Source organism: Rhineura floridana, chromosome 2 (genome assembly GCF_030035675.1).
Source record: "Rhineura floridana isolate rRhiFlo1 chromosome 2, rRhiFlo1.hap2, whole genome shotgun sequence".
NCBI classification, from domain to species: Eukaryota; Metazoa; Chordata; class Lepidosauria; order Squamata; family Rhineuridae; genus Rhineura; species Rhineura floridana.
In genome coordinates this window covers 115,726,867-115,743,893 of record NC_084481.1, presented here as the reverse complement: position 1 = coordinate 115,743,893, position 17,027 = coordinate 115,726,867, and the positions used below count along the sequence as shown (strand labels likewise).

At 43.1% G+C, this 17,027-nt stretch overlaps 1 protein-coding gene across 12 annotated transcripts in view; it reads left to right on the top strand.

The window, feature by feature from the left end:
* The window catches only part of OTOG (otogelin), a 208,398-nt gene that overhangs the window by 156,102 nt on the left and 35,269 nt on the right, over positions 1–17,027 (top strand). For all 12 annotated transcript variants that reach the window (XM_061610232.1, XM_061610233.1, XM_061610231.1 and 9 more), the window contains 3 exons: positions 8,723–8,906; positions 15,493–15,713; positions 16,596–16,734. In XM_061610232.1, coding sequence (XP_061466216.1) covers positions 8,723–8,906; positions 15,493–15,713; positions 16,596–16,734 — 544 coding nt within the window. The remainder of the gene's footprint in view (positions 1–8,722; positions 8,907–15,492; positions 15,714–16,595; positions 16,735–17,027) is intronic.

Here is a 17,027-nt window from a genome sequence, read left to right as displayed (position 1 = left end):
CCCTCAGTGGTTCGCTGTGCAGTTGTTAGGCATTCACTCACTTCTGTCACAACTTTAGGCAGAAATGGCATTGGGCAGGATCAATCATAAGGGGGACTCCCATTAGGAGTCCAGTGGGGGTACACGATGGCCACGCCCCTAGCTCAGGAGGGGCACCGCCTCATCCAGCTCACAACCCCTCCCACTGGTTGGTCAGTGGGACCACAGGTGCCTTGGGTTCACACCCCACCTGAAAGCGAGCCAACTCCCAAGGGTAGTTCCCAACTGCTTGTTGGTTAATTCAGCATTCTTCCAGCATGGGCTGCCGGAAAGAAGCGGATCCTGACCCTACTGCCATGCCAACCCTGCTTTACTTGCTCTTATCAATAAAGTTGTGGCCCTACTTCACCCATAAATCTGTATCTGGCTGTGTTATTCCCTTTGCTAAAGGGAGTACAACATGCTCCTACCGCACAAGTAGGCAGCTTCCATAATGCACTCCTTCAGTTCACTTTCCTGCCTCTTGTGAAAGTAGTTGAGGTTCTTCCAGCTCCTGTCTTTCCTCAGGCTTGAATTATTTTATATTGTATTTTCCACTGTTTTCTTCTGTCTTCTTTCTTTTCTCTTATGCTGCTTAGGGCTCTCCAGGACTGTTTGGTTTGTTTCTTTCCCACTGTCTGCCCTTTGTCCCCCCCCCCTTTTTTTTAAAAGAGTCCTTTTAAAAAATTACTCTCCTTTTTTCCTTCTGCCCTCTTTCCACACACACCCCTTTTTGTTTGCCACTTCGGAGAGGGAAGGTTGCTGTTTTTCTTTAGAGGTCTGAGTTTTTTACTTCAGTGGCCTCACAAGGAGCCATTAGTTCACCGCATCCTCTTGTCAGACACATGTGCTGTACTTGCTACAGGCTGCTCAGCTGCACTTTCACACCATAATTACAGAGCCTTCATGTCTGCTGACGGACCTTCCCCGGTACCCTCACACAGTTCTGCTGACCCTATCACCTGCAAAGCTAAGCAAAAATGTCATAATTTGAATTCGCAGACTAAGGGAGATGCTAAGCAAGTAGCCAAGAGGGCATGTCTTTGTTGTTGTTATGTGCCTTCAAGTCGATCACGACTTATGGTGAGCCTATGAATCAGCATGTCTTAACTGTCTTCAACTGGTGGAAGAATTACAGGAGATCCCGTGCAACAACGAGCAAGAGGCTGAAGCTCAATCAAGCAGGGGCAATGAAACCATGCCCCACAACAAGAATAGAAGAGTACTAGTAGTGGGAGACTCCCTGCTGCGTGGGATCGAAACCCAAGTATGCCGAGAAGATCCGTGGACTTGCCAGGTATGCTGTCTACCAGGAGGACGGATTAGAGATGTGACAGAAAGGTTGCCATCACTCATCAGGCCCACTGACAGGTATCCCTTTCTCCTTATTCATGTAGGAACAAACAATACTGCCAAAATGGAGCTATGAAGAAATCACATCAGACTTTGAAGCTCTGGGAAGGAAACTCAAGGACTTTGGGGCCCAGATAGTTTTTTCATCCATCCTTCCAGTACTTCGAAGAGGAGTAGAAAGGGGAAGAAAAATAATCCATGTGAATGAATGGCTACGAAGGTGGTGCCAACCTGAGAGATTTGGATTCTGGGACCACAGGCTATACTTCCTGGAAGATGGACTGCTGGCAAGTAATGGGTTGCATCTCACAAGGACTGGGAAGAATGTGTTTGGCCACAGCATGGAGAAGTTAATCAGGAGGGCTTTAAACTGAATCCTAAGGAGGAGGGAGATGTAAACTTGGTGGTAACGACTGATGAAGGCTTGTGCACAGTAACGGGATCAGAGAGATCGGCTCTAATAGGGCCCAGTAACAGTCCTCAGAAAAATGTAGTAAGGAAGCCAAGCCATAAATCACATAAAGTTTCAAGTTTCATTCATTCATTCATTCATTCATTCATGGTCTTTGATGTCTGTATACTAATGCACAGAGCATAGGAAACAAGCAGGACTAACTTGAACTCTTTCTACAGGAGGGCAATTACGACTTGATAGGTATAACTGAAACTTGGTGGGATGACTCCCATGACTGGAATACAGCACTTGAAGGATATAACTTGTTCAAAAAGAACAGAAGGAATAAAAAGGGAGGTGGAGTCATGCTATATGGTAAAAATATATATCCCTGCACAGAAATACAGGAAGATGAGCTTGGTAGCTCCACCGAGAGTATCTGGATTAAAATTAATGGGGCAAATAATAAAAGGAATGTTGTGCTTGGAGTCTGTACCGACCACACAATCAAGGAGAAGACGAGAATGTAACTTTTGAAAAGCAAATTGCCAATGTTTTGAGGAGGCATGATGTAGTAGTAATGGGGGATTTCAATTATCCCTATATCTGTTGGGAGACAAATTCTGCCAAACATGGCCCCTCCAAGAAATTTCCGACTTGTGTTGGAGATATCTTTCTCCTACAGAAAGTGGAGGAAGCAACCAGAGGATCAGCTATCCTGGTTGATTCTAACCAATAGAGATGATTTGGTGGATGAAGTGGCAGTTATGGGAACTCTGGGGGAAAGTGACCACACCATACTTGAATTCTTGATTTTAACAGAAGCAAAAGCTGAGAGTAGCCATACGCGCACCCTGGACTTCAGGAAAGCTGATTTTAATAAACTCAGATCCGTTGTAAGTACAATTCCATGGCAAGCCACCCTAATGAGAAAAGGAGTCAAAGATGGGTGGGAGTTTCTAAAAAAGGAAATTCTAAAAGCGCAATGGCAAGCAATTCCAACAAAGAAAAAAGGGAGGAAACAGCAGAAGAAGCCAATGTGGCTTCACCAAAAGCTTAGAGCTGACCTGAAAACAAAAAAGGACATATACAGGAAGTGGACAGAAGGCCAGGCCACAAAGGAAGAGTACAGGCAGGATGCAGACAAACTGGAAAAGGTTCAGAGGAGGGCAACAAGGATGATCAGGGGACTGGAAACAAAGCCCTATGAGGAGAGACTGAAAGAACTGGGCATGTTTAGCTTTGAGAAGAGAAGACTGAGGGGAGATATGATAGCACTCTTCAAGTACTTGAAAGGTTGCCACATAGAGGAGGGCCAGGATCTCTTCTCAATCATCTCAGAGTGCAGGACATGGAATATTGGGCCCAAGTTACAAGAAGCCAGATTTCAACTGACATCAGGAAATCCTTAACTGTTAGAGCCATATGACAATGGAACCAATTACCTAGAGAGGTAGTGGGCTCTCCCACACTGGAGGCATTCAAGAGGCAGCTGGACAGCCATCTGTCGGGAATGCTTTGATTTGGATTCCTGCATTGAGCAGGGGGTTGGACTTGATGGCCTTATAGGCCCCTTCCAATTCTATTATTCTATGATTCAAACCAGCACTTCCAGCCACCCCTCAGGCTGCAGTGTGCTCCCTCATGAATAAGGACAGGGAACAACATAGAGATATTTTTCAACATCCAGGTGACTTAGGAAATAATGAAATGCTCAGGGATCTATTCTCCCCTCACTCCTCTCAGGAGGAGGATTTTGTGGGGTTTACTCAGTCCTCTGTCATACCCCACCAGCAGTGTTTCAGCCTGTCCCAGCAATGTTCACGGACCAGGGATCTGTGCTTCCTGGCTTCTTCCTGACTGCAGATAAACATATTAAAGATGCTTTATTGGGAGAACCAGCCAGCGAAATAACAGCACCAGTGCAAACTGTTCCTGCCCATAATGACTCTGTTCATGTATCTGACCAGGCTGTCCCATCCACCTCCAGGGACACACCTACTATGCAAGCCCTGTCTCATCCAAGGGGTCCCTCTCGCAGACAAGCTGCCCCCTAAGGGAAGGTCTCTTACTGCAATCTGCCCTAATCAATTTGCTCTCCATATTGACAGTGCTGGAGAACCTGCACCCTGTTATCAGCACAATATCCCAGCTGGTGAGTTAGATCCATTAGACCCATTCCTTATTCCTGAGTTGGAAGGAGAGTGGAGTGAAGGCTCCCTGACAGAGGAACAATCCTCTCATTGCCTCTTCCATGAGTCTTATTTTGCCCCTATCCAGGGTTTTGGCAACTCTTGGCCTTAGTTCCAGTGCCACTGAGCCATCTCCAGCTCAATCTAAGCTGGAGGGTTGATTGTACTACCTGAGCCTAAGTCCTCAGTTATTCCTGTCTCTGGGGCATTTAAAACTATCACCAAGGCAGAATGGGATATGCCATTGCAATATAGAAAGTCTTTGTGTCTTGCTAATAAGTTTTACAGTCTAGACCCAGAATTTACAGAATTACTGAAAATTCCAGCCATTGACATCCAATCTGGGCTCTTGTGGCCAAGAACCTCCTCCCCAAAGATGGAGATTCTCAGCTCAGGGATCCCAATGAAGGTGTCTGGACTTTGCCCTACGCAGGGCACATGAAGCAGAAGCTTTGACAGTTCGAGCTTCCTGTTCTGCTTCAGTCTTCACCTGGGCAGCCCTTGTTTGGTTGGATGACCTGATTGACAACCCCAACCAGGACTTCGATCGAGTTCGCAAGTCCCTCCTGAAGATTCCCAGCAGAGGTGGTTGGTGCTACACTAGATGCAACTCAGTTTGCAGCTTGGTTCTGGTGGCAGATGTGGTGGCCAGAATGACCGTTTGGCTGAAATATTGGGAGGCGGACACTACCTCCAGGGTCCCCTTATCCATCGAGTCATTGGAGCTCTTGTCCACCCCAGAGGTACAAGGACTCCAGACCCAGCTGGGACAACTGGATCAAGCCCAGATAGTCTTCCAGATTCCAACAAGGAGCCAAGTTTCCGCCCTCCAACAAAGGAGGACATACTCAGCATCTGCAATGCCATCAGAATCCAGATGGAGGCTGCTTTCAACAACTCTTCCATACCTGGCAGGCCTCGACAACAGATCAGTGGGTCCTCAACTTGATTCTTCAGGGATACCAAATTGAATTCCAGTCCCTGCCACCACCCCAATTCCTTCCCTCACCAGTGCCAACTCTTTGGTGAAACAGGAGATTGTACAGGATGCTATTCAACACCTACTGTCCATGGCGGCCATAGAATCAGTCCCTCCAGGAGAATTCTTCTTCGGCATCTACTCCATGCTTTTCATGGTGCCGAAGAAGGAACAAAATTCCTGGAGGGCTGTGCTGGACCGTAGATTTCTAAACCAGTGGGTTGTGCACAGAAAGTTTAGGATGGAAACCCTGGCATCAATCAAGGATGCTCTTCATCCTCGAGACTTCTTATCGTCAACAGACCTCAAGAAAGCCTGTTGGCACATTCCCATCCACCCCAGTCATTGAAAATTTCTTTCTTTTGCTTACAATCACCAACATTTCCAATTTTGAGCTCTACTCTTTGGCCTGCCCTCAGTGCCAAGGGTATTCACAAAGGTTATGGTTGCCCTGGTAGCTCATCTTCGTCTCCAAGGCATCTATATGGATGACCTCATTTGCTCATCAACAAAATCATGGGCCCTTCAAGATATCAAAATCACTTTATCCAAACTCCAGTCTCATGGCTTCCTACACAATGCCTGATTCATCTAGGAGCGCTTCTCAACATGGTCAATGGATCAATTTCTATTTCACCAGACAGGGCACAGTCCATCAAGATCACAACCCTCAAGTTGATGATGTCCAAAACAGCAGACCTAATGTTTTTAGTAAGGGTCCTAGTTTTACTAGTATCAGCATCTCAAGTGACTCTGTGGGCCAGATATTATGCATGGCCTCTTCAGTGGTTCCTTCTCCCATTTCAATATGTCATCACCCTCAGATAGTACATTCATCTCTGACTCACTCCTGCACTGCGGGCAGCCATGACCTGGTGGACCCGGGATCAGAATCTTCAGAAGGGTCTTCATGGAACTATCCCCGACACCAATAACTTCAGACGCCAGCCTCAGTGGATGGGGAGCCCACTACCTGGGCCATATGGTTCAGGGTTGTTGGTCTCCAACAGAACAAATGATGAATATCAATTGGTTAAAGTTAAGGGCAGCACGCTTTGCCCTGCGGTTCTTCATTCCTTGTCTCAACCTATCCCACATGCTCTTATGGACCAAAAATAATACTGTAACAGCAAATATCAACCGGAAAAGGGGGACGAGATCTGCAGAACTGCAGGCAGAGGCTCCCTGCTTCTGAATTGGGTGGAGGTTCAGCTTCAATCCCTGTCTGCTGAAAACATCAGCGGGACATCTGATGGTCAGGCCGATTGGTTGAGTTGGCAACCTGTGAAACCAGGAGAGTGGATGCTTCATCTGAAGATCTTCCTTCAGCATCAGCATTGCTTCAGGAGGCTCCTGGCATTCAGAGACAATCACCAGCTCAAGACATTCTTCTCGAGATTCCACCCCCCCCAAGGCAGAAGGTCTGAATGCTTTCACCACATCTTGGCCTAGGGGACTGCTTTATGCTTTTTCTCCAATACCCATCCTACCACGGGTCCTATGAAAGATCAGAGAGGAAAGGGCTTGAGTGATCTTGATAGATTGACACCCCTGACTGTCAGAGATTCTGGCTCTGGCACCATCTCCTCCATGGCACCTTCCACATCTTCTGGACATAATCTCCCAGGGCCCTCTACTTCACCCGGACCCAGCCTGACTCCAGCTGACAGCCTGGGTATTGAACAGAGATGCCTGAGAAAGGTTAGTCTTAACTCTGAGGTCATTGAAACTATCTTGGCCTCCAGATACCCATCTACTGTTCGCATTTATGCCTTAGCATTGAAAGCATTTGACTCATGGTGCTCCTCCAAGCAACTGTATGCTTGCAAGGCAAACATTTCTCATATTCTGGCCTTTCTACAGGACGGCCTTAAGAAGGGCCTTAGACCTAACACCATGAAGAGATAAGCTGCAACAGTTTCTTTGCTTATTTCAGATCCGGTGTCTGCACCTCTAGCTGCCCATCCACTCCTGAAATGTTTTCTACAGGGGACAACCTTAAAGTGTCCACCTACTATGCATGTATTTTCCTCCTGTGATTTGCATCAGGTCCTGTGTGCTTTGCAGAAGCTCCCTTTTGAACCCTTATCTACAATCCCACTGAGGCTGCTGTCTTTGAAAGCCATTTGCCTTGTGGCCATAACATCTGCCCACAGAGTTTCTGAACTGAATGCCCTTTCAGTGGCCAAACACCTTTGCATTTTTAATAAAGATAGGGCTGTTCTCTGAACAGATCCTTCCTTTATACCTAAAGTGTTGACAAAATTTTACAGACAGCAAAAGCTAATTCTGCCTTAGAACATGCTTGGCATTCTTTGGATGTCAGATGGGCATTGAAGGTCTGTATTGCCAGGACTAAGGACATTAGGCTAACTGACACACTTTTGGTATCCTTCCACCCAGCCTCACTGGGACGGAGAGTAACCTCTTCCACTCTCTTGAAATGGATTAGAGTGTGCATAGTTCTCGCCTGTGAGGCTCTAAGACTTCCAGTCAATAGAATCGCAGCCAACTCTATGAGAGCAGTGGCCACCTTGGCAACTCTCTCAACTAATGCTTCCATAGGTGAAATTTGCAGGGCAGCAACATAGGCAACCCCAAGTTCCTTTACCAGGCACTATAAAATTAATACTTATACCTAGCTAAGGCAGACTTTGGCAGGAGGGTGCTCCAGTAGGCTGTTCTTAACTGGGGGGCAGCCTTATTTACTTCCCACCCTACATGGGAAGCTTTAGAAAATCCCAATCTGATGAGTTTCTTCCAGCAACACAAGAACCATTGGTTCCCTACCTCAATGGTAGTTCTGTGTTACCGGAAAGAAACTCATCAGGCCACACCCTAGTAACAGCTGCTCTCTTCACTATACTGACAGTCTACAATTTTTACATAAGGGGTTTCTTCATATCTACTCACTAATAAGGAAGTAGGCCTTTTGTGTATAGCTGTTATTTCTCCTTTAACCTGTTTGATATTGGCGAAGATGCAAACTGGAAGAGTGCATTATGGGAGTTGCCTACTTTCTTCAAAGTAGGAAATCTTTCCTGCCTGCCACCACAAGGTGGCACTGAAATCCAATCTGATGGGTTTATTTCCAGCAACACAAAACTACCACTCAGATAGGGAACCAAGGGTTTTTTCAGCCAGTGTCCTGAAGGCATTAGAACAGGAATGGGGAACCTCAGGCCTGGAGGCTGGATGTGGCCCTCCATGCTTCTGTATCTGGCCCTTGAAACTCAACCCAGGTCACACACACCCAGGCCATGTCCGTCTCTGGCCCTACTTTGTGTCTTTTTTTTTCTTTTCTTTTTTTCTGGCTGGAATTTGTCCTTATAATATCTCTTGCTTGCCAAGATGGAGAGTGGTGTGTGTCTGGCCACATCCACCTGCCACACCCACCACTAGTATGTGGCCCTTGGAAGGTTGCCCATGAGGGAATGTGGCTCTCAGACTGAAAAAGATTCCCCACTATGTTAGACCATGCCTGCCTAACTTAGAGGCCTGACTCACCACACAGTTGCAGCCCATGCGTTGATTATTCCCTCACTTGATTTTGCTACCTGGTTGGGACTGCAAAACTAGGGCAGTTGTCAAGCACCTGGTAAGCATAATACACAAGCTGTACAGGTCTGCATTAAACTATATTGGATTAACACAGTGCATGCAAGTTTCATTGCAATTATCTGTTTGTTTTGCATAGGAATAGGTGGGATATTGTGAAAACATATTTTTATGGCAAAGTACAAATCTTAACATTTGCTTAAATTAGTGTCCCTGTATATTCTCCAGATAGCTGTCAACTCAAGATATGCATGGCCTACTGTTAGAAAGTATGGATTTAAGATTGAGGACAATGGATTCATGTATATTATTGAAACTCCTACAAATATTAGAATCCAGTGGTTTCACACCACTGGCATGATGGTAATAGAACTCAACACAACCAATGATCCAAAAGCAATGGGACTGTGTGGTAAGGAAACTTTAGTATGATTGTGATGTTATATCTGGTAAATGAGGGGAATGCACCACATTTGCTTGTTGATAAATAATATGAGAGCATGTACAGTAAAGCTAAATAGATTCAGCCGTCACAAAATAACATGTTTCTGAAGCTGGCACTGTATTAATTGTTGAAATGATGAAGATGATTCAGGAAAAGAAGAAAAAATGCTGAGTTTGCCAATCAAATGATCTGCAGTCCAAATTTTAATCCCTATGAGATCATATTTCAGATAGTCATGGATAAAGGAAGATTTGCTTTCAGATTTAGAACATTTGAAATACAGGCATAAATGCTGAAATAACGTGGAAACAAATAGGACAGGAATCAAGAGAAAATCTATCTTATTAAGCTTTCATAAAGTCAAATAAGATCATTTAAAGATTGGTTGCCTACTTTATGCTAACATAGAACTTACTAAAATGAACGTAATATAATGGTCTAAATGTTAATAATGGGTGGAATTACAATTAAATGTCATATTCCTCCCACTGCAATGCCCACACGTTTATAGTGAAGAGGAAAAACTAATGGAGATCAGCACTGCTCTTACTACTGAGAATAGAGTAAAAATGTGAATGCAGTAGATAAATTTTGATTTGATTTAACATTTGTATCCTACTTTTCCAGCAACCAAGTTGAGCTCAAAGTGGCTCACAAAAACAATAAATCATTAACAAATAAAAACAGTACTTCCTAATACAGAAAGAAATATCCAATGGAGATCCAAGATGTACAATAAATAGATCAGTACAATAAATGTGCAACAAAGACAGTAAATGAATCAAAACAGTATAAATAAAAAATATGAATCAATCATATGTCTGGCATGTCAACCAACCCTTATCATTGTTTGGTGGCTCAGGATGGTATTTGCGTGTTTTCAGTAAACATTTCTCCAGCTCTCTGCAGCCTCCTTGGCTGTCCACAATTCGTGGTGAAAGCAGCAATCCCCTCTGGGTGCATTGTGCCCCAGCGTACGGTGCTGTCTTTATCTGCCTCAGTACCTCTCAGGCTCAGTGTGAATGGGTCTGCAGGTTGCGCAGTGGGTCACAGGTGGTTCTCTTCCCTCTTGTAATGACTAGGGAGCTGGCATCCGTGGCAGCTCAGAGTCCAGGCGCTTCTCTGGGGAGGGGGAATCGGTGACATGGAGTCCCTCTCACTGTCCTTGCAGGCCCTGGCTTAATTACTTAACTGCTTTTTTATACCACCCTTCTTCTGCCCTTCTTCAAAGTTGAGCTCAGAGCAGCGTACAACCAAATTAAAACGGCAATATGCACTCATCCCATAAAATGCATAATTACTTAAAAACAAAAGTAAAAACAATGCTGTGAAAACAAAGATATCCACCCTTCAAATGCTTGGATAAACAAATGAATGCTCAATTGAAGCTTGAATATCAAAAGTGAGGAAGGCAAACACACTTCCAAGGGGAGGGAGTTCCATAGTCTGAGTGCCACAATACAGAAGGCCCTGCCTTATTTTAGATATGGTGCTGAGTACTGGCTGGAAGCAAAAATAGAAATGGAGAATGCACAGAATTCTGCCACCTATATTACAAAATCTGCATTTCCAACTGAAACTGGAGGAGAACCAACTGGATTTTGGAATCCTGGATCAATTACAGAACATTCTGTTCATCCCTATCCTTTTTCTACCCCTGAGAAATTTCACTAACCTTGTTGCAATTCTTTTAGTTGTTGCACAAACACCTAACATGCTTGGTAAGACAGTGATATCTCCTTTTCTTTACTTGACCTGCAGAGGAGGGTGCCCATCCCTCAGTTGAAGCAAGAGTTTCTTTTTCTGATAGCGATCTCACCTTATGGTCAGTTTAGTCCAATATTCACCTGGCAGTGTATTTTACAAAAAAACAAAACAAAATCAATCCGTTACCTGAAATATTTTCCACTAGATATGCATGTGATTGAAGCTTGCACAGATGCAAAGTAAGTGCACTGCTGCTGAGCTACAACCACCTTCCTCCCTTGCAAGCATTCTTGGAGCAGAGTGGAGGGTAATCCTACCCCACTGTAGAACTTGGAAACTGTACATATCCTCAGTGTTCATTATATTTAATCATGATTCATATATTTTCTTGGAGTGACAGTTGCTCACTTAGAATCTTGCAGTTGCAGTATTAGTTCAGATTCAAGGTTATAAAAAAAGGCTAAGTTGGAATTGCTGTTGAGCCTGTTTGGTATGTGCACATGACTTCATCCTTTCTGGAAGTTCTAACCTTGGATGAGAGGCCAGGTATATGGCTTTTGGAAGCATAACATGTATTGATATAAATCTTTACTTTGACACTTGAATTATCATTGCTTGAAGGCTTGGATATGAAGTCCACCATTACAGTTGCTAGCTTGCCAAGTTTCATAAAGGGCACATATGTGTAACCACAGTATAAAATGTCAGTGATACTTATTCATATTTCAGCACTTGCAACAGTTATGTTCCTACAGAGAGAGCTTCTGGAAGTTCGAAATAGCATGTTTATTATGAAAACTTTATCTTGTGCTTCTCTGTGCTTCCACTTTTTGCTGTGTCTGTTAGTGTTTCCCCAAAGCAGTCTTTTTTCCTGGATGCTTGGTCCTATTCATTATAAGAGAGACGGTTGCTAGTAAGGGAAAGTTGGCCAAATGGCGGGGAAAACAATTAATGTTGCCGAACTGGGCATGTGATAGGGAAAGGTGGTAGCTCACTGATAAACCACATGCTTTGCATGCAAACAGTTCCAGGTTCAGTCCCTGGCAAGTCCAAGTAGAGCTGAGAAAGACATCTGTCTAAAACTCTGGGGAACTCCTGCCAGTCAGTCTAGACCAGCCTTTCCCAACTGGTGTGCCTCCAGATGTTGTTGGACCACAACTCCCATCAGCCTCAGCCATTGGCAATGCTGGCTGAGGCTGATGTGAGTTGTGGTCCAACAACATCTGGAGGCACACTGGTTGGGAAAGGCTGGTTTAGACAGTACTAAACTAGATGGACTAATGAAATGGAAATGGACTGCCTTCAAGTCGATCCCAACTTATGGCGACCCTACGAATAGGGTTTTCATGGTAAGCAGTATTCAGAGGGGGTTTACCATTGCCTCCCTCTGTGGCTGAGAGACATTGACTGGCCCAGGGTCACCCAGAGAGCTTCATGACTGTGTGGGGATTCGAACCCTGGTCTCCCAGGTCGTAGTCCAACACCTTAACCACTACACCACACTGGCTCTCAGATGGACTAATAGCCTGACTCAATATAAGGCAGCTTGCTATGTCCCAAAATAGAAAATGAGAAAAAAGGTACCTATTTTATATTGTTGGCACATATAGTATTTTCCAGCAAGGTGACAATTGTTTTCTCATGAGAATGAAATATTCCATAATGAACTTTCAGACTAATTAACCCAATTGCTTAGATCCTTCATTGTACTCTTATCATTTGCTTATATATTTATTACATTGGTATATACCCATATAACAAGTTCTCTGGACAGTGTATAGAGACATTTAAAGATATAAGAACAGACACAATAAAGCACTAAAGCCAATTATAAAAACCACAACAGCAAAAAATCATACAAAACTGGCATAAGCACAACTGCTAAAACAATGTAAAAACAGTATGAAACCAGTAAAGGGAAAACTTGATACAAATATTTAATTTAACAAATATATGTTCCAATTAAAAGACCAGGGACAACAAAAGGTCTTCATCTGGCACCTTAAAGACCATAACTTTGGGGCCAAGCAAAAATACCTGGAAAGGGCATTCTGTAAGTGCAGCACCACCGCTGAAAAGGTGTTGTTAACATTCTCTTCCCTTGTTCTTTGTCCTTCTCCCAGGACTTGAATGGTTTCCTACTATTTGTTTAAACTAGAACAAAATATGGTGAATCCTTCTAGGAAATGAATGCAGGAAAGACTGATTTTGTTTCACATGAATGAAAAGACTGGGTGGCAAATGTATTTCGATATGCAGGGTATTAAGGCAATAGTGTCTTAATCTGGAGCACAAAAATAGCTTCTTGATGGGATACTATATATGGTTTTATATAAGGCCAGCTGCTGATATCTTGGAAACTGCAGGAGGGGAGAGTGCTCCTGTGCTCAAGTCCTGCTTGTGGGCTTCCCATCAACATCTGGTTTGCCACTGCGTGAACAGGATGCTGGACAAGACGGGCCACTGGCCTGATCCAGAAGGCTGTTCTTATGTTCAGTGCTTATTCTAGGATGATTTTAACTCTCATCGCTGATGTGTAAAGTTTTCTTGTTTCAACAGAATAATTCTTAGAGTTTTCAAAAATGCATTGAGCCAAGTTCAGAGTTCTAGTTGTGTACAAAGTCCTATGCAGCTTGGGACCAGGATACCTGAAAAGATCTTCTTATTCCTTATATACCAAGTTGATCACTGTGCTCTGTAGGTGAGGGCCTCCTGCAGATACCATCTTATCAGGAGGAGGTTCGCTCCGGACAACATAGGATGCTGACCTTTAGTGTTTTGCCACCTACACTGTGGAATTCCCTCTCCTTAAATTTTAGACAGGCACCATCTCTGTTATCTTTTTGGTGCCTACTAAAGACCTTCCTCTTTCAACAAGCCTTTTAAGTAGAGGCCTTATCCCAGTCTGTGTCTGTGCTGGAGTTGCTTTAAAATATATTTTTAAAGTCATTTTTTTAAATATATTAAGAGGTTTCTTTTAATATGTATTTAAAGATGTTTTGTTTTAATATGTTTTAAAGTCTTTTGTTTTTAAGATGTTTTAAAGTGCTTTTAGTGTTTTTGTTTGCTGCTCTGGGAGGAAGGGCAGGATATAAATTTAATAAATAAAATACATGAATAAATAAATGAAACTGTTGCAAAACACAATGAAGCTTTGTTCATCACTAATAGTCACCGTGAAAAGACACCATACCTGGGGAGCCAGAAATAATTATAGCTAATTTGTTAATTAGTCTCCTGGCTCCCACCCAAAACACAACATCAGGTGCACTGACTTGTAAGTATCCAAGCAGGTTAATGATACAGACTCAGAGGCATGGAAAAGCTAGATATGGTCTAAGAGCTCATACAAGTTAAAGGTTTAGCAACCATATGCCCGGTCCGGGGGCAAGGGCCGGGTTCAAAAGGCCAAAATCAGTATAAAGAATTTCAAGGCTGCATGAGAGCTGTAAAGTTGTTCCAACAAGTTTCCTCACCTACCAGCCAAGCTTTTAAACAGAGGCAAAGATGAGCAGCTACTCACAAGAATCCTTGCTCCTGGAAGAGTTCAAAGCCTGAAGGGAAGTGCTTTGTCTAGAGGGTCATGTCCTCTTTTCTGTTGGTAAGCTGCCGCTCCCTGAAAGATAACGCCAGGCCCAGTCACATCACACCACGGCTCAGAGCCCTCCCCATCCCTACTGCGGATGCTAATAATAGGCAATAGATTGTATTTATTTTTATTTATAAAAATATTTGTTTTCAGCCAACTCATATAAGATATCAAGGCAGTGTACAGTAAAGTCCCATATAGCTTGGGTCCAGGATACCTGAAAGATTGTCCCATACCTTATGTACCCAGTCATTCACTACATTCTGCAAGTGAGGGCCTCCTGCAGATACCATCTTATCAGGAAGTCCTTTCTGCACAACATAGGAAGCAGACCTTTAGCATTGTGGCACCTACCCCTTGGAATTCTCTCCCCTTAAACACTGCCATCTCTGTTATCTTTTCAGCACCTACTGAAGACTTTCCTCTTTCAACAAGCCTTTTAAGTAGAGACATTATTCCAGTCTGTATCTGTATTGGAATTGTTTTGTAAGATGCTTTTAAAAATATATTTGTAGTAAGAATGTAGCGAGGAGGCCATATGTTGCCCATCAGTACTTTTTAAATATATTACTAATTTTTCAAATGAATACAAACCAAAGATTTTGGCATCAGTGTATTAGCCTATGGATAGAATTGGTAGGCCTGATGCTCTTCTACAGCAGCATGTACATAACCTCTTCCAGGGTTGCATAAGGACACAAAGGAAATAAAGAAAATGCATGATAGCTTGCCTAGTAAAGCTATTGTATTCAGATGGCAAAAGACATGATGGTAGTCATGCCATTTTCTAACTGCTAATTAGTGCAGCAGCTGTCTAAAGTAGCTTCCTTGCCGTTTCTAGGAAAAAGTATGGTTCACCTCTCAGAGTGTACTTTGTGATCTTGTGGAATTATTATTTTAAGTATAAAAGTAGTATAGTAACTATTAGGGCTGGTCTGCATACACTTAAAATGCCTCCATGCATAGGTTTACCTATGCCATTCCCAAAATATACTAAGCCAGTCACCACACTGTATTTTGCCAGCATCAGGTGGGAGACCATCACACTGTGCTGCATGGAGATTTCTGTTAGTGACTGGTGCTATTAGAGTGGAGATTCTTCACATGAATTGGAAGTATAATCTCAACACTATATGGCAGTTGTGGGGTTAAGTCATTATTCATTAAGTGATGAGCATAACACTGATGCCAGTCCTAATATCCTACAGTAAATTGTACACAGAGATAACTTAATTAATGTATTGTTCTCCTGTGCAGGATTCTGCGATGGAATCTCAGCAAATGAACTCATGCTACCCAGCAGGACTGTTGTAAGCACTGTGGGTGCTTCGGTTGTTTTTACAGACAGCTGGCAGGTGCCAAACACACTGAAGTATATTGGAGAACAGAGAAGCCATGAAACTAACTGTTCAGTCACAGACTGTTCACTTTGTTTAAATATGTTACTGAACCAAACCTTCAGCAGCTGCCATCCTTATGTATGTTCTCTTTTGATTCTCTGTTTGAATTATATTTATTGATGATCATCTGTTTTTATTGATATTTTAGAGGGGGAGGGGTGAGGATGGGGCAGCATCAGCATGGTGGAAATATAGTAGCAGAGCCAATCCAGTATTCCTGTTGGTGCGTTTGCACCATGCCAACCACCCTGCCACTCTTCCCCTCCTTCTCTACCTTCCTGTAAGCAGCAGCGATGTGACTGACCAGAGGTCAGGTGAGCAGCGGTGCCCTACCACACTGTCTGCTAGTAATATTTTCTGTCTGCAGCTAGTAATTATTTTCTGGGTTTGATATTAACACATTTAATGAGGTTTAGCAACATTTCAAAGAAGGCCCAACCCCGAGCACTAACTGTAGGATTACTAACTGTAATCCAGTGCCATCTTGGAGGTGCTTCTTCCATTGCCAGAGAAATTGTCCAAAATTTGCCATACCTAATTGCATCTCAGCTTTGCCTGTTGAAGCAGAGACTTCAGTGCGCTCTTTTACAAAGTGGCCATTTGGAGATCACAAAATGTTTTTGTTTTAATGATGACATTTTGGATCCAATAAATTATGTTTTTGAATATCCAGAAGTTCCACTCCTCTTACACCAGCCATGCATGTTGTGTCACTGTTACCCTTCATACTGCAGATGAGGGCTGAGAATGGGAGAGAGACACTTGCCTAAGGCTATCCAGTGAATTCACGGGAGATGCAATATTATTGCAATCTAGGGACTTGCTGAATTGTGGCAGCTCAGTCTTTTACCCATTAAACGACACCAATTCTTGTTTGGCATTGAATGCCTAATGATGAACTTTGCTGTCTTCAGTTTATCCACCAGTAATCCAAATAATACATTTCATTTTTGTGTTAAGGTTTCTCCAGATTCCTTTTGTGATTTGTGGGTTCAAGACAAAGAATACATTCAAAATCCATGTATAGCACTGGCTGCTTATGTTGCAATGTGTAACAAATTTAATATCTGTATAGAATGGAGGAGTTCTGATTATTGCTGTAAGTACTTTTTATCAAAGATAACATTTTTGCTGTTGATTCTAATAAATATATGTCACTGCAAGATGAAAAGGCAGTGCACTTTATGGGACAAAGAATTGAACTTGAGCCCAAGAGTCCTGGATTCATGTCCAAGCATCTTAATAGACTTGGTGTGTAACTGTAATATAAGGAAATGTTAGCTGATGCTTAGGCAAAAAAGTCTTATAAGTTTAGATATGTATTGCAATGTTTTCTTTGTTGTTGTTGTTGTTATGTGCCTCCAAGTCGACTACGACTTATGGCGACCCTAT